Source organism: Muscardinus avellanarius, assembly GCF_963383645.1.
Source record: "Muscardinus avellanarius genome assembly, chromosome: 18".
In the NCBI taxonomy this organism is placed as follows: Eukaryota; Metazoa; Chordata; class Mammalia; order Rodentia; family Gliridae; genus Muscardinus; species Muscardinus avellanarius.
The window spans coordinates 46172928-46199323 of record NC_137804.1 but is presented as its reverse complement, the minus strand read 5'-3'; the positions used below and the strand labels follow the sequence as shown (position 1 = coordinate 46199323).

Sequence of the window (26396 nt, the reverse complement as noted above, 5' to 3'; positions counted from 1 at the left end):
CACAGAACCATACCAAGCGGCCCACATGTAAATGAGGACCAACAAGGCCCAGTACCCACCTGCTCCTTGGTCCTCCCCTCTCGCTCCCGTATGTACGTGGTGACGATGCGCTCCGTCTCCTCTCGCAACCGGGGGTAGGAGCTGAGCTGGGGACAAGCAGAGTAGCGTGTTGGCGGGTCCCGGGCCGCGGAGCAACTGAACCCGCAGGTCAGGGGCGCCGGGGTCCCGAGGCCGCCCCGCTGGGAGACCAGAGCAGGGCGGTGGGGGGGGCACACCCGCGCATGCGCAGAGCTGCGTTCGCGCCAGCGATAGGGAGGTGGCAAGAGAAAGCAAGCAGGGGGCGTGTGTTTGGTGCCCTCGCCAAGCTGCGAGCACCTCGGAGGGATCCCCTGCCGATCACCTCGGTCGGGGTTAAGTCCAAAAGTTGGTACAAAGGGGAGCTCGGTGAAATTCCTTTAAGCTTCTCTGGAGCCCCAGAACTTAAAAATACAGGGGCTCCGTGTTCACCTGCGGCTGGTGCCCCTACTATCTGCGAACCGCCCTCTGAGGGTACCGGACGGCGCCGCCGGGCGTCTAGCAAAACCCAAGCTCCGGTCCCCACCGTACCCAAGCCGCAAAGCCGGGGCGTGCGTGATGCGACGCCCCGGGCTTTTGGGTGGTACCCCACACCTATTTTGTTCTTTTATTTTTGAAACAGGGTCTCACAAGTTGCAAAGGGCCTCACTGAGTAGCTGGGGCTGGTCACAAAACTGCGATCCTCCTGTCTCAGCCTCCCAAGTACTGGGATTACAAGCGTGCCCACCACGCCCGTCTGGATTTTCTTTTCTTTTTTTTTTTTTTAGTTGATACTGGGGGTGGAACCCAGGAGCATTCCGCCTCTGAGCTACACCCTCGGGCCTATTTTTTAATTCTTTATTCTGAAACAGGGTCTCACTAAGTTGTAAAGGGCCACACTAAATTGCTGAGGCTGGCCTCAAACCTGCCATCCTCTTTTCTCAGTTTCCCAAGTACTGGGATTAAAAGCGTGTGCTACCACGCCCAGCTTGTTTTTGTTTTTTGTTTTGGGTCTGGGGATGGAACCCAGGGGCATTCGACCTCGGAGCTACACTCCCAGCCCTATTTTTTAATTCTTTACTTTTTATTTATTTATTTATTTATTTTAATTTTTGGTGGTACTGGGGGTGGAACCCAGGGGCTTTCTACCTCCGGGCTATACTCCCAGACCTTTTTTATATTTTATTTGGAAACAGGGTCTCACTAAGTTGCTGAGAGCCTCACTAAGCATTTGAGGCTGGCTTTGAACCTGCACGATCCTCCTGTCTCAGCCTCCCAAGCGCGGGGATTACAAGCGTGCGCCACCACGCCCGGCTCCAGCTTGTTTTTTAGAAACAGAGTCTCCCTAGGTTGCCGAGAGTCTAAGTTGCTGAGGCTGGCCTCAAACCTGCGATCCTCCTGTCTTAGCCTCGTAAGTCCTAGGATCACAGGGGTGTGCCGCCACCTGCCCCCGACTGCTTGCACATGTGGTGTGGAGTGTCAGTGGATAGGACAGCTGGTCCACGGCAGGGGTCCCACTGAGGCAGGATTGGTAGTGTAAGGGAGAAGACGGGGTAAAGGCGGAGATGATAAGAACAGAACCGGTTACCTTCTCGGCACACTTTTTAATGACCGTGGCCAGTTCTGAGACCACGAGATCAACACACTTCAAACTCGGCTCTTTGAGTTTTACAATCTGTTTTTTCACAATGGCTTCAAAGGCCATGTCGGGGGTGAAGAGCCCCGTCCTGGTCGAGTGGAGGGCGGGACGAGGTAGAAAGACACCCAAGGGACAGTGCAGGGCACACGCAGGACACAGACAGAGAGAGAGGAGAATCAGCGGTTAGTACGTGCGCCCAGGAGCCGTGCCCACATTGCCCGGAAGCTGCTTCGACCCCCAGGGCCTGGGGCTGCGGCAAAGGCCGAGGCTGCGAGGCCCTCGCGTCACACGCGTGGCCGAGGGCCGGGGCGACGTCAGCGACCCGAGCGGGGTCTCTCGCTCCCCTCCCTTTCCAGTCGAAGAAGCTTGAGAAGCAAATGGGGGCTTTCCCAGACCGAGAGCAGGCGGCCAAGCAGAGATCCCGGCCAGCCCAGAGCGCTGGGGACACTGGCCACGCAAGCGCAGGCTGCCCGCGGGGACACACGTCAGCTGCCCGGCACCCGGGCCCGCAGGGGAGCCGGCGGCCCTGTCGAGCGAGGCGCCTGCCTGTGGGAGAGGCAGGCCGGGCTGGCGCGGGGCGGCGGGCCCTTCAAGGAGCCAGGCAAGGGCGCTCAACATGCTGCCGGCGTCCGCGCCTTTCCCAGCCCCGCGGGCACAGGGGAGGGGCTGGCTCAGGGAAGCCGGAGGGCACTGGGTGTTTGCCAAGAGGGGTGCCAGCCAGGGAGGTTCGGGGCTCGGCCTTCAGCAGCTGACGTGGGATCCCTCTCTGCTTCCCAGAAGGCAGCAAAGCGACAGCCCAAGTCCACCAGACACATGCTAGGCTTGGTATCAGGGCCCCAGGGAGGCCTGGCCCTCGACTGGCCGGTCACACGCTCCCATCTCTGCCTCCAGGCGGAGGCCCAGCTTCTGGAAATCGAGGAAATGCCGGGGCTGCCAGCGCTGGGGCCTGATACCACAGCCCGTGCCCCGGTCCCACAAGGCCAGGCGCGCCCTGCCAAGGGCCGATACCTTACTGGTGCACTGCCTAACCGTACTGATTAGCTCCTGGATAACCAGGTCGACACACTTCAAACAGGGCTCTTTCAGCTTGACGACCTGCTTTTTCACAATGGCCTCGAACGCCAAGTCCGGGGTGAAGAGCCCAGTCCTAAAACCATCCGTACCCGGGGCAGGGAGACGAGTCAGAGAGAAACAAAGCACAGTCAGCGAGCTCTGGGTGCCCGGGCCCGGGAGGGGCGTGCCAGCTGGGGCGCATGGCTGAGCCTGTGCCCGGAACCCCAGGGTGAGCCAAGACCCCCGGCCACGAAGACCAGGCGACTGGAAAGGCCACCTCTGTTGGGATGAGGAAGCCCCAGAGAGGACAAACATGTTTCTGCTGGGGATGGGACCAGGGCCTTCCACCTTGCAGCATCCCAGACTTTTTTTCTTTTTTTAGATACTGGAGATGGAACCCAGGGGCATTCTACTTCTAAGCTACACTCCAGCCCTATTCCTTTTTATCCTTTATCTGGAAAGGGGTCTCAGTGAGTTGCAGAGGGCCTCACTAAGTTGCTGAAGCTGGCCGCGAACTGCGATCCTCCTGTCTCAGCCCCCAAATGCTGGGATTACAAGCGTGCACCACCATGTCCAGTTTTTTTTTTTTTAAATTTTGAAAGAGGGTCCAGCTAAATTGTGGAGGTTGGCCTCAAACCCATGATCCTCCTGTCTCAGTCTCCCAATTACTGAGAAAACTGGTATATATCACCATGCTTGGCTTAAATGCAAGATATTTTTTCTTTTGTTTTTTGTGGTACTGGGGATAGAACCCAGGAGCATTTTACCTCCAAACTATACTTCCAGCCCTTTTATTTTCTATTTCGAAACAGGCTCTACGTTGCTGAGGCTGGCCTCAAATCGGCAAGAATCCTGTCTCTGCCTCCAGAGTGCTGGAATCACCGGTGTACGCTCACGCCAGGCCCTACCTAGATTTCTATGAATCGGACTCGGCTCTGCTCCCCCCCCTCCCCCGCCAAATCTGCAGTGCGCTTGCGTAGCTCCCCAGTGTGCCCTGACTCAGGCCGGCTCTGCCAGCTACGCTGGACCCAAGGGCGATGGCTGGGTGTCTCATGGCCCACAGCGGACCCACCGAGAACTAAAGAACGCCCATCGCGATGCCCGGGAGACCAGCAAGGACAGAAGCTGGCCAAGGCCTCACAACGGGGGTGCCCAGGAGGGTGGGGCTGCTGGGAGGCGAGGGCGCGTGCCGGGGCGGACCCTGCAGCCCTCGCCAAGGAACTCGCCTGACGCCGTGGATGTTCTTAATGGCGTAGCTGATCTCGCGCCGTAAGTCCTTTTCATCAAACTCCATCTGGGGAGAGACAGGGCAAGTCATGCCAGCAGGTGCCCGCGCCACCCGCGGCGGCTGCGTACTTGGGGACGGCCATCGGCGTGCAGCTGTACGCGCGACGCAGAACATCCGGCAGGTCAAAAGGAAGATGGATAGCCGCGGGCGTGGTGGTGCATGCTTGGGATCCCGGTACAGGGAGGCGGAGATGCGAGTGTCGCGGGTTCAAGGACAGCCTCAGTAATTAGGGAGGCCCTCTGAGGACCCTGTATTTTAAATTAATTTATGGTGCTGAGGATGGAGCCCAGGGACATTCTACCTTGAGCTGCACCCCCTGCCCTATTTTTTATTCTTTATTTTGAAACCGGGTCTCACTGAGTTGCAGAGGGCCGCGCTGAGTAGCTGAGGCTGTCTGAGAACTGCGATCCTCCTGTCTCGGCCTCCCAAGTACTGGGATTACAGGTGCCCACCACCAAGCCTGGCTTGCTTGCTTGCTTATTTATTCATTTATTCATTTATTCATTCATTCATTCATTCATTCATTCATTCATTCATTTATTTATTTTTGTGGCACTGGAGATTGAACCCAGGGGCATTTTACCTCCGAGCGACACCCCCAGCCCTACTTCACTTTTATTTCTGAAACAGTGTCTCGCTAGGTTGATGAGAGTCTCCCATCTGCTTGGCTGTTCCTGAGCCTACAATCCTTCTGTCTCAGCCTCCCAAACGGTGGGATTGTAAGTGTGCGCCACCACGCCTGGCTGTTTACTTTTGAAACGGGGTCTTGCTATGTTGGGAGGCTGGCCTTGAACCTATGATCCTGTATTTCAGTCTCCCATTTATTGGGATTACAGGTACCACCACACTCAGCTGGGAACTTTCGTTTTTTTTTCTTTATGGTACTGGGGATGGAGCCCAGAGTCTTCTACCTCTGAACTATCCCCCCCCAGCCATTTTCTTAGTTTTTGTTTTGAAACAAGGTCTGGCTGGGTTGGTAAGTCTTGCTAAATTGCTGAGGCTGGTCTTAAACCTGTAATCCTCGTGTCTCAGCCTCTTGAGTACTGGGATGACAGCGGTGTACCACCATGTCCAGCATGGAACTTATTTTGTTGTGAAAATTAAGCCCCAGAAGCTCTATCCCTGAGCTCCACCCCAGCGCTTTTTGTCTTTTCTTTTGAGACAGTGTCTCCCTAAGTTGTCCAAACTGACCTCAAACTTGCCACCCTCTGGAGTCAGTGGGATTACAGGAGTGCATCACCATGCCCGGATACAAATGGGACTCGATACCATTCCTCCCAAAGCTTCTAAGCTGCCCAGATGAGAAGAATCCCTGCGGAGACCCCTCAGGCCCAAATCAAGGCCCAGCAGGAAGGTGTCTGACCAGAGATGGAGGCCCAGTACCGAGTGATACCTTCACTAGCTCGAAGGGAAAGCGCTCGTGGAAGATGCGGTTGATTCGGGCACCCCCGGAGAGCTCCAGCGTGTCCACCTGGTCTCCTGAGCCCTCGATCCTCTTCTCAAAGTCCACCCCAAACTGCTGGACCATCCTATGAGGAGAAAGAAAACACGGTCTTAGCTGGGTGCGGGGGCACACGCTTGTAATCCCAGTACTTGGGAGACCGGGACAGGAGGATTTCAGGTTTGCGGCCAGCCTCAGCAACCTAGCGAGTCCTTGTTTCAAAGTGAAAAATAAAAAATAGGGCTGGAGGTGTAGCTTGGAGGTAGAATGCCCATGGGCTCCATCCCCAGCACCACAAGAACAAACAAAAGTATGACCATCCAAGCAGTGGTGCCTCCAGCTCGGGAGCTGGCGCCAAGCCACGGGTTACTTTTCTATTGTCCAGTTTAGCAGCATGGCTGGGTGTGGCGGCACAGGCCTGGAACCCCCGTATTTGTGAGACTGGGAGAGAAGGGTCACAGGGACAAGGCCACCCTCAGAAACTTAGTGAGACCCTGTTTCAAAACAAAAAACAGCAAAAAAGAAAAAAAAGAAACGTGCTCCGGATGTTGCTTGGAGGTGGATGCTCCTGAGTTCCATCCCTGGTACCCCGCCCCAAATTGTTTTTCTTTTGAGACAGGGTCTCACTAAATTGAGCTGGCCTTGAACTTGTGATCCTCCTACCTCTGCCTACAGACTAGCTGGGATTACAGGAATGGAAGAATGTAGCCAGAGTGAGTGAGTGTGTGTGTGTGTGTGTGTGTGTGTGTGTGTGTGTGTTTCTAATTTACACATTTTCTGTCTCACTCATTCCTGTGCACCCTGGGTTCGGGTATGGCCGCTGGCCCGGTGCTCAGGGCAGGGCCCGGCTCTGGGCATGTGCGCGCCGGATGAGGCAGGCGTGGACGGCAGGCGCGGCGGGCAGAGCGGGCACGTACTGCAGCAGGGCTTTGGTCTTGCGCGTGGGGTCGTCGGGCCGGAAGTTCTTGTACTCCTCCACCTCCTTCTCCAGGGACAGCAGCTGGCTCTGTAGTTTGCTGCGCAGGGCGGGCAGCGACTCCCGGATGTGGTTGGTCAGTTGCTGCAGGGAGAAGCCGGAGGTGAGCGAAGGCAGGGGGGAGGCAGGACGGGCAGCCGCTCCCCTGCAGGGGACCAGAGTCATCCTGAGCCCAGCTCGGCCACAGCCCCGCATCGGCTTCCGAGGGGCACAATGGCACACGCCAGTCAACCCAGGGGCCTGGAGCTGAGGCAGGAGGTCACAGGCTGGGAGCCATCCCAGCTCAGAGGTAGAATAACCCTAGGTTCAATCCCCAGTAATACAAGAACCAGAAACCCACACACACACACACACACACACACACACACGCGCGCGCGCGCGCACACGAACAATACTAAAAACAGTCGTCCCACCAGTGAACTGAAACCAATCGTCACCAGGCCCTGAATTAAAGCACGTATGAGAATAAGCTACGTGGATTAGTCCATTTTGCTAAACGAGTGCTGTTCTAGGCTGAGGACAGTGCGGTCAAGCTGCTGCACGGCGCGCGACCCGCCCTTCTGCACGGTGACCGCAGACCCTCCGTACCTGGTTCAGGGTCTTCTGCAGGTGCGGGGTGCCCATGCGGTCGGCCATGTGCCTGTAGGCCGGGTGGGAGAGGAAGAACTTCCTCTCGGCTGCCAGCGCGGCGCGGATGTCCTTCTTCCCCTCGATGTCCTTCTGGCTGCGGTTCACCACGCCAATATAACCTGCGGGAAGGGGGGGTCAGCACGGCGCGGCGGGGCCGGGCTCGGGTGCACACGGGTCCTCACACCCCCCCAGACACCACCGAGGTGGCACACCCAGCTGTGGGGGGACAGGAGGGAGCTTTGGGGAGGATGGCGCCCATGGCCGAGCTTGAGACAGGAGAAAACCTCATCCAAGCTCGGGCAGTGGGATACGGCTCATCTCTTCTCACGGTGCTGGGATGGAAGCCAGGGGCCTACTACCCCCGGGCTACACCCCTAGCCCGATTTTTTATTCTTTATTATGAAACAGGGTCTCACTACGTTGCGGAGGGTCTCACTAAGTAGCTGAGGCTGGCCAGGAACCCGTGATTTTCCTGTCTCAGCCTCCCGAATGCTGAGATTACACATATGCGCCACCACGCCCGGCTGGATATTGTTTTCTAATGTCCCAGAAAGGAGCAGAGATGGTGACTGTGACTGAGAAATCGAGGTGCACAGATGAGAAGCAAAAGACACAAGGCGCAGCCGGCTGCCTGTGCCCGGCCGCGCCCAGCCTGCCCGCACCTCTTCTCAAGGGGAGCAGCTTGTTCTCCAAGACGTCCCTGGCATCCGTGCCTTCGTCCATCAGGTCGAGCTTGGTGATGACGCCGATGGTCCGCAGGCCTGAAAGAACCAGAGGTCAGACGGCGCCACGAGAAAGAAACGCAGGAACCGGGGCCCCCGGCTCCCCTGCCAGAGTGCCGGACTGGGATTAAACCATGATGTCCCCAGCCGGGGCCCCAGTCTGCCCAGTGTCCGATGAAGACAGGTATAGCCCCCATCTCAGCGAGTCATGCACAGGAGGGAGCTGGCTCGTGACAGCGACTAGTGAATAGACAGTGGCCCCCATCATCTTCGCTCGTGTCAGGGCCTAGGGAGGCCTCGAGGCACAGGAGCAGCCAGGTCAGTTTGGACGCCGCGCTCTCTGAGCCGTGCGCCAAGTCCCGGCAGCACACTGGCTCTGGAAGCAAGGTGCCAACCAACCAGCAAGGTGCCGTCTGGGCACACCTTGCCGTCTTCCTGCCCGCCCCAACTGCACCAGAACCAAGGCCATCTGCCAGCAAAGCACACTCCTGCAGACCAGGGGCCCAGGGCCTCAGCACAGAGCTCTGCCCAAGCTGAGTGACAGATGGCAGCCCAGCGGAGCTGACCCCGGCCCTGGACCGCCAGGACCTGCAGGCGAGTGCAGGGAAAGCCGGAGCCTGCGTGCTGGGCCTGAGCTCGGCCCCCAGCTCCCTGCGGAGCACGCGCCAGGCACCCTGGCAGTCATGGGCAGCGCAGCAAACTCCGGTGTTGTACAGAGGCACCAAGGCCCCAGGCCTCACCTTCGGTCCCCTTTCGGCACATTCTGCTGCAGCCACGAGGCCCTGCGTGTCCTGGCCCCACCTCCAGCCACGCCCGGGCCACTAGCAATGCCGGCCTTTGCCTGGGATCTTCGCCTCTTTCTGGAACTTCACTAAGGCCCCGAGCGCGCCCTGGCCCTCTCCACGGCTCCGTTCTCCCCAGGCTTGCTGCTACCTGCCAGGATCCCGCTGGCTGGCTGCCTGCTCGTATTCTTGCCCCGGCTGGAAGAGCGGCCGCTCGCACTGCCGTACTCACGAGGTCAGAAGTGGGCCTGGCCCCGGCAGGCCTCACCCAACAGTCCGAGGATAAATGGCCATCTGAAACGCTGGGGCCTGCCCCGGCCAGGAACGCCACGGGCCTCAGCACTCCCTCTTGCCCCAACTTGCTTTGGTAACTTCTTGCTCTCCCTTTTTGTGTTTGTGTGGTACTAGGGATCGAACCCAGAGGCTTTCTACCTCTGAGCTAAACCCCCAGTCCTATTTTATTTGTAAACAGGGTCTCACTAAGTTGCAGAGGGCCTCACTAAGTTGCTGAGGCTGTCCTCGAACCTGCGACCCAATGGTCTCAGCCTCCCGAGTCCCGAGGAGCATGCCGCTGCGCCAGCTTTCGGCTCCCGCCACGCTCTTACACCTGCCTGGCCCCGCAGCAGTTTATGGAGCGAATCTGAGGCCACGAAGACGCTCTACAGGTTGGGACGGCGGCTCTGGACTTGACAGAGTGGGACCAAGCCCCAGGGAGAATAAGTAACTTCGAAAAGTGGCTTTTGGAATTCCAGCTATGTCTTGTGAGGGCAGTGCTATCACGAGGCAGTACTAGGGATGGAGCCCAGGGGCATTCAACCTCCGAGCTACACCCCTGCCCTATTTTTTTTATTCTTTATTTTGAAACAGGGTATCACTGAGTCGCAAAGGGCCTCACTAAGTAGCCGAGGCTGTCCGTGAATTGCAATCCTCCTGTCTCAGCCTCCCGAATGCTGGGATGACAAGCCTGCACCATCATGCCCAGCTCTATTTTTTTTAATGATGCTGGGAATTGAACCCAGAGGCATTCTACCTCCACGCCATGCCCTAGCCCTATGTTTTTTAGAAACAGGGTCTTGCTAAGTAGCTGAGGCTGTCTTCAAGCCCGCGATCCTCCTGTCTCAGTCTCCCAAGTTCTAGGGTTACAGGCGTGCGCCACCAGGCCCGGCCACAGTGTGGATCCTAAATGTCCCCGGAGGTCCATGAGTTAGGCTGCACCCCAGAGCACCCACCTTAAGGCGGCGGGACTCGGGAGCCTTGGGCTGCTGGGGGTGTGTCCTTGGGGGTGTGGGCCAGCCCTGCCGCCCTCCTCTCTTGCTCCGTGGCTGAGGGGAGAAGTTGTGCTTTCCCGTGTGAGCTGCCTCACCACGGGCCACGGGCCCAGATTCACAGACCGGAACCTCCCAAACCCTGGGCCCAAATAAGCCTTTCCTCTTTACAAAGTGATCTTCTCTGGTGTATCTTACAGTGATGAAAAGCTAGCGAACAGAGGCAGGCTGCTCCACCCCCTGGACTACCGTCCACACCGGCAGGCAGACACCAGTGTGCCCAAGGAGAGACGCCCACCATCACAGCACTCACGGGGTGGTGCTCTTGGGAGGGCTTTTCCTAAACCACCAGGTGCCAAAGAGAGTACCAAGGACCTGGAGTCGGGGCGCCGGGCAGGCCCGGCTGGGTGGGGCAGGGCCGCTGTGCTGGCTACCTTGCGGGTCGACCTCCTTGGCCATCTTGAGGGCGTCGGAGTTGGCCAGGTCCATGTTGGCTGGCGTGACAGCGAGAATCAGGCTGCTCTCCCGGCTGATGAACTGCAGGATCATGTCCCTGATCTGGTACTCGATGTCAGGGGGCTGGTCCCCCACGGGCACCTTGGTGATGCCGGGGAGGTCGATGAGGGTCAGGTTGAGCACTGGGAAGGAAATCAGAGGGCGAAGGGGTTAGAAGCCGATAAGGGGAGGCACACAGCCCCAGACAGCCAGGTCACGGCCCCGGGTTCCTGGAGGGATCGTATCTTGGGGTGTGTTTGTGTGGGTTCTACAGATTAATAAACCCAGGGGCAGCTGAGTGTGCAATCCCAGTACTTGGGAGGCGGAGACAGAAGGATCGCAGGTTCGAAGCCAGCCTCAGCAGCTTAGTGAGGCTCTCAGCAACTAAGCGAGACTCTGTTTCCAAATAAAATATAAAATACGTCTGGAGGAGCCAGGTGTGGTGGCGCACGCTTGTGATCCCAGCATTAGGGAGGCTAAGACTGGAGGATCGTAGTTTGTGGACAGCCTCAGCTACTTACTGAGACCCTGTTTCAAATAAGAGAATAAAAAATAGGGCAGGGGGTACGGTTCGGAGGTAGAATGCCCCTGGATTCTATCCCCAGACCCACACACACACATACACAAAATAAGTCTGGAGGTGTAGCATGGAGGTAGAAGGCCGCTGGGTTCCATCCCCAGTACCACAAAACAAACAAACCCAGGGGCATTCTACCACTTAGCTACACACCCCCAGCCTTTTTAACTTTGCAACTAAAACTGGGTCTCAAGGCAGGTGCAGTGGCACACACCTGTCATCTCAGTACCTGGGAGGCTGAGACAGGGTTTGAAGATGCAGGGTTTGAGGACAGCCTCAGCAACTTAGTGAGGCTCTCAACAACCTATGGAGAGCTTGTTTCAAAAAAAAAAACAAAAAAGGCCGGGCGTGATGGCGCACGCTTGTAATCCCCGCGCTTGGGAGGCAGAGACAGGAGGATCGCGCAGGTTCGAAGCCAGCCGTGCTGGCGTAAGAGACCCTGTTTCAAAAATATAAAGTAGGTCTGGGAGTGTAGCCCGGAGGAAGAAGGGCTTCCAGGAACCCCAGTACCACCAAAAAAAAAAAAAAAAAAAAAAACCAAATTCATCACCAAGAACCCGTCTGGACGAGGAGTCAGAGCAAGCTGGGATAGTCAACAAGTCCACCATTGTGCCGTGTGATACACAGCTCAGGCCTCTGGGTCAGAGGCAACGATGGCTCAGGCTGCTGTTAGAACGCAGAGTTTTTACGCGGGCTAATACTTTGCACGTAAGTCTGGTTTCTTGAGGAACTGGAAGACCCAGCTGCCTGGAGCCAGCCAAGAGCGCGGCCCTTTCCAAAGGGGCATCGTGCTGCGAGCGCCCCAGCCCCCCTCCCAGCGGCCTGCCGGCACACAGCGCTGGTCCTAGTGCCCTGTGATTGTGAGAAGCGGGAGCACGCGCTCCGTGAGCAGGCAGGTCCTGCCCCGCGGGTAGGGAGCCGCCTCCCGCTGCCGTGCGGCGGCCGGCCGCGCTGCCTACCGTGCGGCGAGTAGACGCGCAGGTTGATGGGGACCGGGGAGATGCCCTTGTTGGTCCCCGTGACCCGGTCGGTCTCCGCTTCGATCTCCTGCCGGACTTCATCAAAGTCTGTAAACTTTTTGGACTTGCAGTGCAAAAACTCGGCATATTCTGCAAAGGGAAGGAAGAGGGCTGCTGTCAAGAGAGAGAATCAGCCTGAGGAGGACGGGGACAGGGAGCGGACCATCCTGGAACGAGCGAGCGCGCCGCCAGGGCCTCGCGGCGCGGGGACTGAAACCACGCGGGGACGCGGCCCTTCCCAAACACGCGAGGCCGCACGCAGCCCCTCCGCGGCTCAGATCTGGAGCTCCTTAGGATGCCGTGATACTTGCATATGCGCCGAGAACCGTCCTGAGATGAGACCCAAGTCTAAACCCAAAACTTATGTCTGTTTCGTAGACACCTTAAACACGGAGCCTGCAGTAATATTTCTCGTTGTCATTGCTGGCAGTGGACACTGTACCTCTGAGCTACACCCTAATGCTTTTCGGGTCTCTCACTAGCTCTCTGAGTCCTGGCTACGTTGCTGAGACTGTCTTCGAACCTGTGATGCTCCTGCCTCAGTCTTCTTCCACGTCCTCGGATGACAAGCACGCGTCACCACGCCCGGCTTGTTTTTTGGTTTTTAAACAGGGCCTTGCTATGATGCTGACAGTCTCACTAAGCTGAGGCTGGCTTTGAACCTGCCATCTTCCTGTCTCAGCCTCCTAAGAACTGGGATTACAAGTGTGCACACCGTGCCCAGCTAGCCATGTGTGTGACTAGAGACTGAGCCCAGGTGCATTCTGTATCTGAGCTACACTCCTATCCCTATTTCTTTATTCTTTACTTTAGACACAGGGTTCTCTAAGTTACAAAGGAACCTCTAGGTAGCTGAGGCTGGCCGCAAACCCGCGATCCTCCTGTCTCAGCCTCCCAAGCGCTGGGATCGTAAGTATGCGCCACCACGCCCGGCTTTCTTAGTTGTCATTGTTGTTAGGTGAATAGACGAGACAAGGAAATTGAGATTCATCACCGACATCTGATGCACCTTCTGGTGTGGAGCAAACACGGGACTAGTCCTGGATCTTTGTGGAGAACCTCCTTCCCTGCCCGACATGGTCCAAGGAGAGGAGCTGCTGTCCTGGGGGAGACAAGCCACCAGGCACTCCAGCTCGAGAGCCCCAGGCAGGTACACAGGGCTCATCCGTCGTTACCCCAAGCTAGAGAACAGGGAGCCCCTGATGTCCCTCCTGCCTGCTCAAGGGAAGCCCTCAGGAGAGCTGCTTTCTGGGTAGGAGGACCGCATGCAGATGTAAGATCTCAGGGGTATCTAAGAGCCATGGCACAGCTGAGGTGAAGGGGAGCAAGTACGTACCCAACCTGGCAGCATGGGTCTAAGGCACACACGGGACAACGCGCGGGAAATGTGCTCACGGCCCTGTGCAGGGTGCACACCTCGAATTCCGGAACTGGGGAGGCTGAGGGAGGAGGATCTTAGGTGTGAGGACAGAAGGACAGACTTAGCAATTTAGTGACACCATCAAAAAAAAAAAAGAAGAAGAAGAAGAAGAAGAAGAAGAAGAAGAAGAAGAAGAAGAAGAAGAAGAAGAAGAAGGCGGCCAGGCGTGGTGGCGCAGCTTGTAATCCCAGCATTTGGGATGCTGAGACAGGAGGATCGCAGTTCGCGGATCCTTAGCTCCTTAGTGAGGCCCTCTGCAACTCAGTGAAACCCTGCTTTAAAATAAGGAATAAAAAAATAGGGCTGGAGGTGTAGCTAGGAGGTACAATGCCCCTGGGTTCCATCCCCAGTACTCAATAAGTAAGTAAATGAATAAATAAAATAGAAACAAAAAATATATAAATTAATTAAAAGGGCTGGGGGTGTGCTCAGTGGTAGAGTGGCCCTGGGTTCAATACCCAGGTATCAAAATGAATGAGTGAGTGAGTGAATGGCCATTTAAAGCTGCCTCAGCCGGCGGCAGCGTGGTGGCGCACGCTGTAATCCCCGCGCTTGGGAGGTGGAGACAGGAGGATCGCGCTGGCTTAACAGACCCTGTATTCCAAATAAAATATGAGATAGGTCTGGGAGTGTAGCCCGGAGGTAGAAGGGCTTCCAGGAACCCCATACCACCAAAATAAATAAATAAATAAATAAAGCTGCCTCAAAGGAAAACTCCAGGAAGTAGGAGGCGCAGAGGGCAGGGGAGCATACCATCGGGAGGTGTGAGGAGGCATCTCGCTCCAGCCCTCCTCCCGGCCCAGCGGGCAGGCAGGCATCCCCATGCCCCCAACACAGAACCTCCAGGCGAGCTGGCCAGGACCCAGGTAACCCAGTAAGGGAAGCAATTCTTTTTCCTTCGTGTGGTACTGGGGATTGAACCCAAAGGCATTCTATCTCCGAGCTCAGTCCTATTTTATTTTATTTATTTATTTATTTTTGGTGGTACTGGGGTTCCTGGAAGCCATTCTACCTCCGGTATACACTCCCACGGGCTACACTCCCAGACCTATTTTTTTTAACATTTTTATGTGGAAACAGAGTCTCTGAAGCCAGCGAGGCTGGCTCCGAACCAGCGCGATCCTCCTGTTTCTGCCTCCCAAGCGCGGGGATTACAAGCGTGCGCCATCACGCCCGGCCTATTTTATTTTTTTATTTGGAAAGAGGGTCTCACTAGGTTGATGAGAGTCTCACTACTTACTGAGGCTGACCGCAAACCCGGATCCTCCTGCCTCAGCCTCAGAGAGCAGTTCTTAGGCCAGATGGCCTTTCTGCCACGTCCAGCACAGCAGTCCAGCAGGGACGCTGTGGGCGCTGCAGCAGATGCAGGCCTCCTCCACCCCCCGCCGGGCTATCGGCTGACCCAGCTTCTGAGGACAGTCACGCTCTGCCCTCCACCCAGACAAGAGGAAGCGCTCGGTGGCTCTTCCTGCAGCAGCCACTAAAAATGGAACGGCTCCCCACCCCCGCAGAACCTCAGCTCTCTTCCGGCCCTCCTTCCAGGCATGCATGTGTGCCCGGCCGTGGGGTCTGGAGGGCGTGGCCAGGGCTGCCTGGGTCCTGCACCCTGAGCCCTGCACCCTGGCTCCCAATCCCCGCTGGGCCTTTCCTTGTGCTACGGGGCTGCGCTTCAACCGCAGGCTCAGCTCGGTGTGCACTGGAACCACGCAGGCCTCAGTCTCCCCTTCCGCACAATGGCATCACGAGGGCCCACAGAGGTGGAGAGGCGGCCGTGCCACTGGCACCCGAGGGGGCAGGACATCCAGGGCGACTCAGCAGGAGGACAGAGGGCTCCGTCAGTGCCCTTGGTGCCCAGGAGGGCCAGCCAGCCTCACCAGGCACACAGCTCCGAGCTCCGCCTGCAGGTCCTACTACAAACATCCCCCTCCCCGTGTGTGCCTGAACGCTGGCGGTGACTCTGCTAATGAACCACTGCCCAAAGAATATGCCAGAGAGCCAGCGTGGTGGCACGGCCGCCACCCAGGACTCAGGGATGACAGAGGACCGCAAGCTCAGGGCCGGCCTGGGTAAGTGAGCAGGACATGGTCCCTAAGTAAAAGAAAGAGGGCCGGGACGTAGCTCAATGGTAGAGCAGCCTGGGTTCAACTCCCAGTAAAGCAAAAGGAGAAAAAGAAAAAGCACCCGTGGGCTGGAGGCCTGCGCTCCCCTCGGCCCGCCCCCAGCAGGCAGGCCCAGCCACCGGCCAGGCCGGCTCCAGGCCGGCTCCGCTGCACACACCCCACTACGGGGCTGCGCCCTCCCCGCGTGGGGACAGCCATCCCAGGTGACAAAGCCAGTCCCTCTGGTCCCTGGGCCAGAGCTGCAGCGCGACAGCCACACCCTCCCACAGCAGCGGACAGGGGCTGCTCCCTGCCACCCTGGCAGGCCCGGGCCCTGGCACTCAGCAGGGATCGGGGACGAAACCCGGCTCTGGTCCAGCGCGCAAGGCTGCCCCTGGGCGCCGACGGCTGCGGGTGGACGTGGCAGACGCACTTGCACGTTTTTCCAGAGAAGATCTGCCCTCCAACCTCGTTGGAGGCGGGAACTTGGAGAGCTGAGGCGTGGCCGGGTCACGGCGCCACCGCCTGGGGCACGCAGGGCTGCTTAGGAAACACGCAGACAGAGCTGGCCAGGCAGCTCAGCAGGAGGACGTCTGCCCAGAGTATGCCAGGCCCTGATGCCAACCCCACACGCACATGCACGCACACACACACAGGACGGCCTATGTCACAAAGCCTCGGATGCCCCAGCCTAAGAGGACACGGTCCCTGTGATCCTCAAGGCGTCCACACTGCTCGGCAGCCCATGCCCAACTCTGGCCCCTACTCAAGGTAAGGCTGCCTGGGTGGTGAGGAACCAGCCCCTCGACTGAGGCCCTCCGTGTGTGTGTGTGTGTGTGTGTGTGTGTGTGTGTGTGTGTGTGTGTGTGTGTGTGTGTGACCAGCCCCTTGACTGAGGCCCTCCGTGTGTGTGTGTGTGAGTGTGTGCGCGTGCGTGTGTGACTGAGGACTGAACCCAGCAGCATTCCATCACTGCGCTATAACCCAAGCCTTTTTAAAACAGGGCCCGCTAAGTTGTTGAGGCTGGCTTCGAGCCTGTCTCCCTCCTGTCTCGGCCTTCTAAGTACTGGGAGGATATGCCATCATGCCTGGCTCTCTTCAATATATATGTGTGTGTGTATGTGTATATATATATATACACACACATATATATTGTAGTACTGGGGATTGAACCCAGGGCATTCTGCCTCTGAGCTATTTATTTTGAAACAGAATAAAGAACTTATTTATTCTTTATTTTGAATCAGGGTCTAAGCTGTGGAGGGCCTCACAAATTGTTGAGGCTGGCCAGGAACCTGCGATCCTCCTGTCTTAGCCTCCCAAGTACTGGGATTAAAGCAGGTGCAGGGTGCCTGGCTGGTCCTCTTTTAGTGGAACCCTGAGGTAGGTAGCGGAACCCACAGGGGCAGGAGAGCCCCTCATCCAGAGGGAGCGCTGGGGCGTGGGAGTTGTGGAAGGCCAAGTTTCTACTGCCTTTTTTTTTTTTTTTTGCAGTACTGGGGATGGTGGAACCCAGGGGCATTCTACCTCCGAGATACACCCCCAGCCCTATTTTTTATTCTTTATTTCCAAACAGGGTCTCACAAAGTTGCAGAAGGCCTCGCTAAGCAGCTGAGGCTGCCGTGAACTGATCCTCCTGTTTCAGCCCCTGTTTCAGTACTGGGATTAAAAGCGAGCGCCACCGCACCACTGGCAATCCGCTTTTGGCCCGGGGCCTCTGGCGAGACGAGCAGACGCGGGCACCCCAACAGGACCTGGGGGAGTAACGGGGAGCAGAGGCGGCGGGCGCTCCAGCACCGCACGCTGCGCTGGCACAGCCTCGCCACCCCAGGTCAGGCCCCTCTGCCGCCTCCGTTTCCCAGCACAAAACCCATGACGTGAGCACAACCCAGCCCCACAGTGCGTCCAGGGAGGGGGCCCAGGGCTTGGCCCTGGCGCTCATCGGCCTGCCCCTGTCCCAGGGAAAACTAAAGCAGCAGGCTGGCTCTCAACGCGGGAGCTGAGATCTGCCTTCCCCACCTGGCAGTGACGCCGGGGTACATGTGACTCAGGGCTCATACACCTGGGAGACCCAGACCTTACGATCAAACAGGATTGTTCACGCAGGACTTCTCAGAGCCTTCAGGTCCCCAAGCCAGGGGTGCAACACTCGGCATCTCCCATCCTTTCTGGCCCTCAAACTCCGAGATGCTGGTGACCTCCTCCCAGCTGAGGGCACACGGCACCCACTGCCCAACCGGAGCCACGCCACCTCCACGCTCAGTTACTCGAAAGAGACAGACACACCCCAAACCCTGGCCATCAAGGGGATCTTGGGTGGACCTGCCATCTCCCACCTAACGCCCCGCCGTGGTTGGGCGCCTGGAAGGAGGGTGCTGAATAGAGCGACAGCCCTCCCACTTCTGCTAAGGACAGAGCTTGCACTCCAGGACTCAGGAGAACCCCGAGACTCAGCCTCCCAGCAGCGAGGACTGCAGACGCCACCACACCTGGCTTACCCGCGTCCTTGGCCCACTGGATGGGACAGGGCACCTCGTGCCCGTGGAGGCCCCAGGGGAGAGTGGGGGGCAGAACAGAAGAGCGGGCCTCCTGGGCGCAGGCTCAGCCAGGCGGTCAGTGTTACAGGACTCCTGCTGCGGGGGACTGAGGTGGGCGGGGTGCAGGTCTGCAGCAGGAGGGAGGATGTGGGCAGAGAGCTCCAGCAGAGAACACCATAGGCACTGAGCCGTAAGAGGCAGGCCTGGGGGGGGGGGCGCTGTGGCCACAGTGGGGGTCAGGGGGAGGCGGGCCAAGGCCAGGGCTCTTCCTAGCAGGCTGGATTTGCTTCTGAGGCTGATGGGGTCTGAGGGCACATCCTGACATCTTTTCTTTGGCTCCAGAGAGGCCCAGACAAGGCCAGGGCCAAGGTCAGGGCGGGGCTTGCAGGCTCAGGATGACTGACTCACAGGAGGCCACGGGGCTACCACACTTCCTGCTGCCGGGCGCCTGGGGGACTTTAGGCTGGGCCAGGAGAGAGCCACGCTTCAAGGAGACGCTCTGAACAAGCAGCCGCAAGTCGGTGGGCATCACAGGAGCAGAGAGGACAGGCCTGCCTCGAGGCCACAGCCTCGCGTCCCGACCCTGCAGGAGGACGCAGCCGGCCACAGCTGTCCCTGCTGGTCCCTCCCGGTGGGCCTGGAGCCGAGCCCGACAGACTCCCACGGCCCTGCAGTCCTCAGTGACTGCACGCCCGGGGCCCCAGCTGACCCGGGCCCCGAGGCCGCCCCACTGTCCCACCAGTACCCAGCGCAGAAGGACACCTGTTACAAGACTCAGGGCCGGCCATGCCCCTGTGAGGCCCCCAGGGGCCCATCTGTCCCCCTGCGCCCTGCCTGACAATCCGTGGCTGTCCCCGGCAGCTCCTGTCAACACCCAGGGGATCTGGTCAAGCAGACCTTAGCTTGCAGCCGCCTTCCCTGGGGGAGCCTGGGGCAGAGAGGGCCTCTGCTGGGATGAGCCGCAGAGTTCCGTCCCCCAGGGGCACTCGCCACCGCCCCCCATTGGGAGGGCCAGGCACCCGCTTCTTCCTTACTCTCACCCTGAGTGGCTCCCCCGTCCCTTGGGACTAACGACATCACACGAGGCAGGTGGCCGGCGGTGGTGCCTCAGCCCCTGGACAGCCTGGGACTGCTCAGGGAACCCCCGTGGGGACGAGGGAGCCGCCAGCCCCCTCCCTGTGCAGCCGTCCCCAGGGGGCTGGCCCTCAGCACAGCACTACAGCCCCCAGGGCAGTGCCGCCCTGCAAGGGCTCGTGCGCAGGTGGAGGGGCGACCAACGTGGTCTCTCCGTCCCTGCCCAGGCAGGAAGCAGTCCTGAGCCAGGCCAGGCGCCGGCCCACTTGGCTCCCAGCCCCATCCAGCAGGCGGGCTTTCCCCGCGTCCCTGGGAACTCGTGAAACACGCCGACTCTCACCCAGGCCTCACAGCACAGAGCCAGCCTCCTTAGAAACCGGATGGGGCCTTAACATTCGAAACCCGGGAGTGCCCTTTCCTAGCACAGCGGATTGGATGCCAGACCCAGAACAGGCAGCCCATTGGCCCGCCTGTGACCTATAGCACTGCAGCTCACGAAGAGGCAGGCTGGATCTGTTCTCTGCACTCTCTTATTGGAGACCCGCCCTGGGCTGGGCGGAGCCAGAGGATGAGGGGGAAAAGGTACAGCTAGTAGCTGAACTCAGGTGGGCTCCGGATCTAGGACCTGTAGCTCACTAGAAAGGCAAGTAACCTGGCTAGGCCTCAGTTTCCCCATCAAAACCAGCCATAGAGCTGGGCGTGGTGGCACATGCTTGTGATCCCAGCACTTGGGAGGCTGAGACAGGAGGATCTCAGGTTTGAGAAGTCTCAACAACTTAGACTAAGCCGAGTGTGGTGGCGCACGCTTGTAATCCCAGTACTTGGGAAGCTGAGACAGAAGGATCACACAGGTTCGAAGCCAGCCTCAGCTACTTAGTGAGACTGTTTCCAAATAAAATATATTTAATTTTATTTATTTATTTATTATTTATTTTGCAGTACTGGGGATGGAACTCAGGGACATTCTACCTTCCAGCTACACTCCCAGCCTTATTTTTTATTCTTTATTTTGAAACAAGGTCTCATTGAGTTGCAAAGGGCCTCACTAAGTAATAGCCGAGACTGTCCATGCTGGGATGACAAGAGTGCGCCACCACGCCCTGCTTCAAATAAAATATATATTTTTTAAATAGGTCTGGTAGTATAGACCGTAGGTTAGAAAACCCCTGGTTCCATCCCCAGTACCACACACACAAAAAAGGAAAATAAATAAATAAAATAAAATAAAATAGGGCTGGGAGTATAGCTCAAAGGTAGAATGCCCTGGGTTTAATTCCCAGTATCACAAAAACAGGAAAAAAAAAAAAAGATACGCGGGGACCCCGGGACCAGGTGCGTCAGGGCGGGCTGGGACGGCGCAGGACAGCCCCGTGGCCTTCTTGGGCCTGGCTCGTGGCCACCTGGAGAAGGGTCTCATCCACAGTGAAGCGGGGCACGCGCGCGGGGCTCGCCGTGTCTGAGCTTCCCCGTACTGCAGGGCGCGTGCATCCAAACCCAGAGGCCGGCCCAGGCCCGGCCGCCACACTGTACCTGTTTTGGAGAAGATGAGCTGCAGAATGAGAGGCCGCCGGGTGACGATCCCTGAGCCACGCGGAAGGAAGTCCCTGCAGAGGACAAAGGAGGGCGTTAGTGGGCCGGCAGGCAGGAGTGTGCGCTGCGGTGGGAGCAACGGCAGCCACCTGGGCGGGGAGCGCAGGACGCAGAAGCTTGGACACACCCGGGCGGCTCCAAGGAGGTGGACGGCTGACCCGGGCCGGACAGAGGCAAGCCCGCGAGGACAGGAGGAGCAGGAAGCCCCAAGGACATGCACACGCAGCGGCCACCAGCAGCCCCGGGGCAGCCAAGTGGCACCGAGGCCGCCGAGCCCCACTCGAGGGTCACGCTAGGAGGCGCTCTGGGGTGAGAAGCCAGGGCTCCCTCTGAGAAGTGGGGGGCCGCACGCAGCCCTGCCCCGGAGGGAGTTCAGTGCAGAAAGTGCAGGAGGCCGCTATGGGCCACCAGACCAGGCTGCCCCTCGCTGTGGACCCCCAGCGCAGCCCCGCGGGAGGCCAGGAGGAGGCGGCGCCTCGGCCCCCTAGTGCTGTCACAAGCGGGGCAGGCAGTGACAATGTCCCTCCACGGGGCCCGCAGACACACTCCGCCTTCTGGTGACGCTCTTTCCTTTTTGGGAGTGGGTACTGGGCGTTCTACCTCCACCACTACACCCCAAGAACAATGTCACTTTTAATTTGGAAAGAGGGTCTTGCTAAGTTGCTGAGAGCCCTGCTGACCTGCTGAGGCTGGCCGTGAACCAGCTGAGAGCGTTTCAAAATAAAATTAGTAGCCGGGCGTGGTGGCACACGCTTGTAATCCCAGCATTTGGGGGGCTGAGACCTGGAGGATCGCGGTTCGAGGACAGCCTCAGTAAGTAGTGAGACTCCCATCAACCTAGCAATACCCTGTTTCAAAAATAAAAATAAAAACTAGGGCTGGGGCTGGGCATGGTGGCACATGCTTGTCACCCCAGCATTCAGGAGCCTGAGGCAGGAGGACTGCAGTTCACGGACAGCCTCAGCTACTTAGTGAGGCTCTCCGCAACTCAGTGAGTGAGACCCTGTTTTAAAATAAAGAATAAAAAGTGGGGCTGGGGGTATCACTCAGAGGCTGAATGCCCCTGGGTCCCATCCCCAGTACCATCTTGTCTCTACAAGTTGCTGAGGGTCTTATAAGTTGCCACTGTGAGGTTGGCCTTGAACCTGCAATCCTCTTGCCTCAGCCTCCAGGCCACTGGGACTCCAGGCGAGTGCCACCATGCCCAGCAAGCTTGCTGCCCTGCGGGTGGGCACAGTACGAGAAAGCGGCGTGTGCGGAGGCATCACAGCCCTGTGTGTGCCGGTGCCACGCCAGGTTTCTTCTCAATTATTCCCTGACACTACCAAATTGAGTCTGTAACACGGACACTTGGAGAGTGGCCAGGCCGCTGTCTATCCGTCCTCTTGGCAGCTGATGGCCGGACCTGGGGTCTTCCTGGGCCCAGGCCACGGCGGACAAGACCCTCTAGGGACTGTCTCTTTCTTCACCCCCCTTTTTTGTGGTGCTGAGGTCTGGAACCCAGGGGCATTGGACATCTGAGCTACACCTCTTGCCCTATTTTTCATTCTTAATTTGGAAACAGGGTCTCACTAAGTTGCAAAGGGCCTCCCTAAGTAGCTGAGGCTGTCTGTGAACTGCTATCTTCCTGTCTCAGCCTCCCGAATGCTGGGATGACAAGCGTGTGCTACCACACCCGGCCACTCTGGAGATTTCTATCCACCTGTTGAAGATGTTTGCTCGTGTCTCTGAGTCACGGGTGGACTTGAACAGGCAGAACTAGTCTCTGGTGATAAGGATCAGAGCACTGGGGTCCTTTGCTGGGGCTGACCGCAAAGGGCACCAGGGAATTTTTGGGGTATACTGATCCTAAATCTTGATCTATTCTGGCTACCAGGGTGCACTCAGCTATTAAAAATGAGATCAAGACGAGCCGGGCGTGGTGGGCACGCTTGTCATCCCCACTCTTGGGAGGCGGAGACAGGAGGATCGCGCAGGTGCGAAGCCAGCCATGCGCGCTGGCTTAGGAGACCGTTTCCAAATAAAAATGTAAAAATAGGTCTGGGAGTGTAGCCCGGAGGTAGAAGGGCTTCCAGTACCACCAAAAAAAAAAAAAAAAAAAAAAAAAAATCAAGATGTGCACTTAAACTTGTACTGTTTACTGGTCTAAGTTAAATCTCCGAGAAAGGTCACAATGGGCTGGGTGTGTTTAGCGCGCCATGCCAGGGCCCTGGGTTGATTCCCAGCACCTGTAGAGAAAAAGAAAAGGGGGGTGGGGCTGAGGGCGGAGCGCAAACCCAGCATGCTCTAGGCCCCAGAACCACAAATAAGCCAAAAAAGAAAAAGGTCAAGCTGGACGTGGTGGCACACGCCTGGAGTCCCAGTACTCGGGAGGCTGAGACAGGAGGAAGGATCCCAGGTTCAAGGACAGCCTCTGCAACCTAGCAAGACCCTGTATCAAACAAACAAAAAAAATTTTTTTAAGTGCTAGAGGCAGCCGGGCATGGTGGCACACGCTTGTATTCCTAGTACTTGGGAGGCTGAGGCAGGAAGCTCGTATGTTTGCCGCCGGCTTCAGCTACTTAGTGAGGCCCTCTACATCTCAGTGAGATCCTATTTCAAAATAAAGAATTAAGCCAGCAGTTGGGAGGCTGAGAAAGGAGGATTGCGCTTCTCAGCCAGCCTCAGCTACTTAGTGAGGTCCTTATGAAAAGGAATAAAACATAGGGCAGGGGGCGTATATCAGAGGCAGATGCCCCTGGGGTCAATCCCTGGTTCCACAGAAGAAGAGGGGGCCGGGGCTCTAGCTCAGAGGTATAAAGCCCGTGCTGAATCTCCAGAACCACACGTGAAGGGAAAGAAACAGACACAAAGGCCCGGAGGACATCTCACGGAGACGCAGGGAGCCCGCAGGGGAACTGCGCAGAGTCCTTGTGGGATTAGAGGAATTAGAGGAACGCGCCGATCCGATCTGAGGCGCTTTCGAGCGCAGCGGGGAGGCACTAAACACCCACGGCCCACCCCGACCGCCCCAGAAGTGGCCTTTCATCTCCAGGCTGGAGCTTCCTCCTGGACACACCAAGTGAGGGGACAACTGCAGAAGAATGCCTGCGTTTTTCAACTAAAAAGAAAAAACAAAAACGAACCACAATAGCGCCTGGGGAGCAGGGCCTCTGCGGGCACCCCAGGTTCTAGGACATCTTTGAACCATGCGCATCCACATGTTACTGCTTCCCCAAAACCCCGGCTTGTCTTTGTCTTGGCTTCAGTGGAGTAGGTAGTAGATGTGGAGTGCTCGCTGTGGGCCAGGCCAGGCGCTGAGAAGGTTCCACGGCTGAATTCCATTAACCGCCCCTGGAGGCGGAGACTGGTCGGGCCCTGGGAAGGCAGACTGAGGCCCGTGGGGTCTTGGCCAGGGCCGCCTGGCCTGCAGCCTGCCTGAAGGCCCGGAGGCTGCAGCTCCCCACCAGGCCCCAACTTCTTTTTTTTTTTCAGTACTGAGGATAGAACCCGGGGGCATTCTACCTCCAAGCTATACTCCTAGCCCTATTTTTTAGTCTTTTTATTTTTATTTTATTTTTTGAGGGTTTGAGGATGAAACCCAGGGGCATTCAACCTCCGAGCTACACCCCCTGCCTTATTGTTTATTCTTTTTTTGAAACAGGGCCTCATTAAGTTGCGAAGGGCCTTACTAAGTAGCTGAGGCTGTCCAGGACCGTGATACTCACTCCGCCTCCAGAAAGCTAGGACTCAAGCTTGCGCCACCACGCCCTGCCAGGCCCAGACTTTAAACCCCTGTGTGCTGGCGGGTGCCGTCCTGTGACAGCACGGGGCGCATCCGAGGCGCCAGGCACCGCAAAGGCAGTGGTGACGCCCCTGTCACAGACAAGGGACATTCAGAGCCTCGGAGGACTGGAGGAGGCAGGACGCCCAGGAGAGGCCGCTCCCTGCAGCGGGCGGCTTTAGCGCCTGGGGCCTTCGTGCTGGGGAGGCCCAGGGAAGGCAGGGGCGGGGGCACAGCCCGAGGGAGGCCCTGCCAGGCGGGCACGGGGCAGCAGGCCCACGAGCCTCCAGGCTCAGGGGCCCACGGCAGCAGGAGCGCCCTCAGTAGCTTGGGCAGTGTGACACCGACTGTCCAGTGGGCCAGAAACAGCAGGTGCAGCAGGCTCCCCTGCCTCCGCCCTGCCCCGCGGCCCCCTTGCCCACCCAGGCTCCGGTGTGCCCAGCGGGCCACCACCGCACGGCTGGACCTCGGCGGCCGGCCTCTCTGCCCTGGGGTTTCCATGTCCAACAGGGCAGCCCTGCTGGCCTCAGGGGAGACTTCTCTGCGCGTGTGCACCTGCAATCCCCTGCGCCTCCTCCCACGTTTCCTTTCCACACGCTGATAACATGTGTGATTTGCACGCTCTGTCTTCTGGTACTGGAGATTGAACCCAGGACGTCTAGCCTCTGAGCTCTACACACAGCCCGTGTGTGTGTGTGTGTGTGTGTGTGTGTGTGTGTGTGTGTGTGTGTGTGTGTGTGGTGTTGGGGATTGAAGCCAGGGGCATTCTACCTCTGAGCTACACCCCCAGCCCTATATTTATTGACTGATTTTCTTTTTTTGTGGTACTGGGGGTGGAACTCAGAGGCCTTCTACCTTTGGGCTTTATCCCAGACCTATTTTCTGTTTTATTTGGAAACAGGGTCTCACTAACTTGCTGAGGCTGGCCTTGAACCTGCGCTCATCCTGCCTCCCAAGACACACCGACAGGCATGTGACACCACGCCCAGGAGAGCACCGCAGAATGCTGGTGCCTGTCACCCCGTGCTTGGGAACCTGCGCCACAGGTTCAAGGCCAACTTCAGCAACTAGTGAGACCTTGTTTCAAAATTTTAAAAAATTTTTAAATAAGGGCTGGGGGTATAGCTTGGAGGTAGAGTACCTCTGGGTTCAATCCCCAGTACCAAAAATTTAAACATACAGTCCTTCAATGCCGTTCATCTGCTTCTTACTGGGGAACCCCACACACGCCCGCTCCCCCGGGCAGTCTCCTGTACCACAACCCCAGGCCTAGGACAGGGCTGGCACGCAACGCATGCCCAGCTGTCGACTATTACATCATTTCCATCTCCGGGCTCTTCTCCACAAGCACGCCCTCCCGCCTCCTCTATCCTCTTGCTAAATCAAGGACTTCCCCGAGCCTCTGAGGGCAGAAGGCAGCGCCCGCCTCAGCTGGACCAGCTCATCCCCAGCCCCGGGTGGTCTGGGGCCCTGTCTCCCCAGCTGGCTGGACTGGCTTTAAGGGCCTCTCTGCAAGGTGAGGCGGGCCCTCCTGGGAGGAGACAGGTAGAAGAGGGCGTGGCGGGGCACCTAGGACAGATCAGAAGCCCAAGCTGTTTGTTTATCATTGTGTGTGTATGTGTTTATAATCTTTTAAAGAGAGCAAGAAGTCAAAGGATCCTGGGGGAGGAGGGAGGAGACAGCTCCCAGGGAAGACAGATACAGAAGCCCAGCTACCCAATGGAGGGAGCACACGGATAAGCAGTAGTGGTGAGTCAGAGGGAGGCCCAGGCCCGTCACCTGAGCTGCTGGCGCGATGCCCAGCCGCGGCCAGGTCAGTGTCCCTGCCTCATCGCCATACACTCCCGGGTCCTGCACACGCAGCCTCCAGACCCTCAAAGTGGCCAGAAGGACTCAAGAGACACCAGGGCCAGACCTGGCATGGCGCCACCAAGGGTCCTCCAGCAGGCGCCACACCCCAGGGCCCCACAGG

General features: G+C 58.0%; 1 protein-coding gene across 5 annotated transcripts in view; it reads right to left on the bottom strand.

Moving 5' to 3' along the window:
* DNM2 (dynamin 2) overlaps positions 1–26396 on the bottom strand; it is a gene marked incomplete at both ends in the record, with an annotated part of 71697 nt that overhangs the window by 27148 nt on the left and 18153 nt on the right. For 3 of the 5 annotated variants that reach the window (XM_080715091.1, XM_080715089.1, XM_080715092.1), the window contains 10 exons: positions 60–146; positions 1643–1781; positions 3973–4040; positions 5428–5563; positions 6393–6535; positions 7040–7200; positions 7744–7842; positions 10285–10488; positions 11882–12031; positions 20602–20675. In XM_080715091.1, coding sequence (XP_080571217.1) covers positions 60–146; positions 1643–1781; positions 3973–4040; positions 5428–5563; positions 6393–6535; positions 7040–7200; positions 7744–7842; positions 10285–10488; positions 11882–12031; positions 20602–20675 — 1261 coding nt within the window. Of the gene's footprint in view, positions 1–59; positions 147–1642; positions 1782–2701; positions 2841–3972; positions 4041–5427; positions 5564–6392; positions 6536–7039; positions 7201–7743; positions 7843–10284; positions 10489–11881; positions 12032–20601; positions 20676–26396 lie in introns of all 5 variants that reach the window. The other 2 variants (XM_080715090.1, XM_080715088.1) reach the window with 1 other exon arrangement.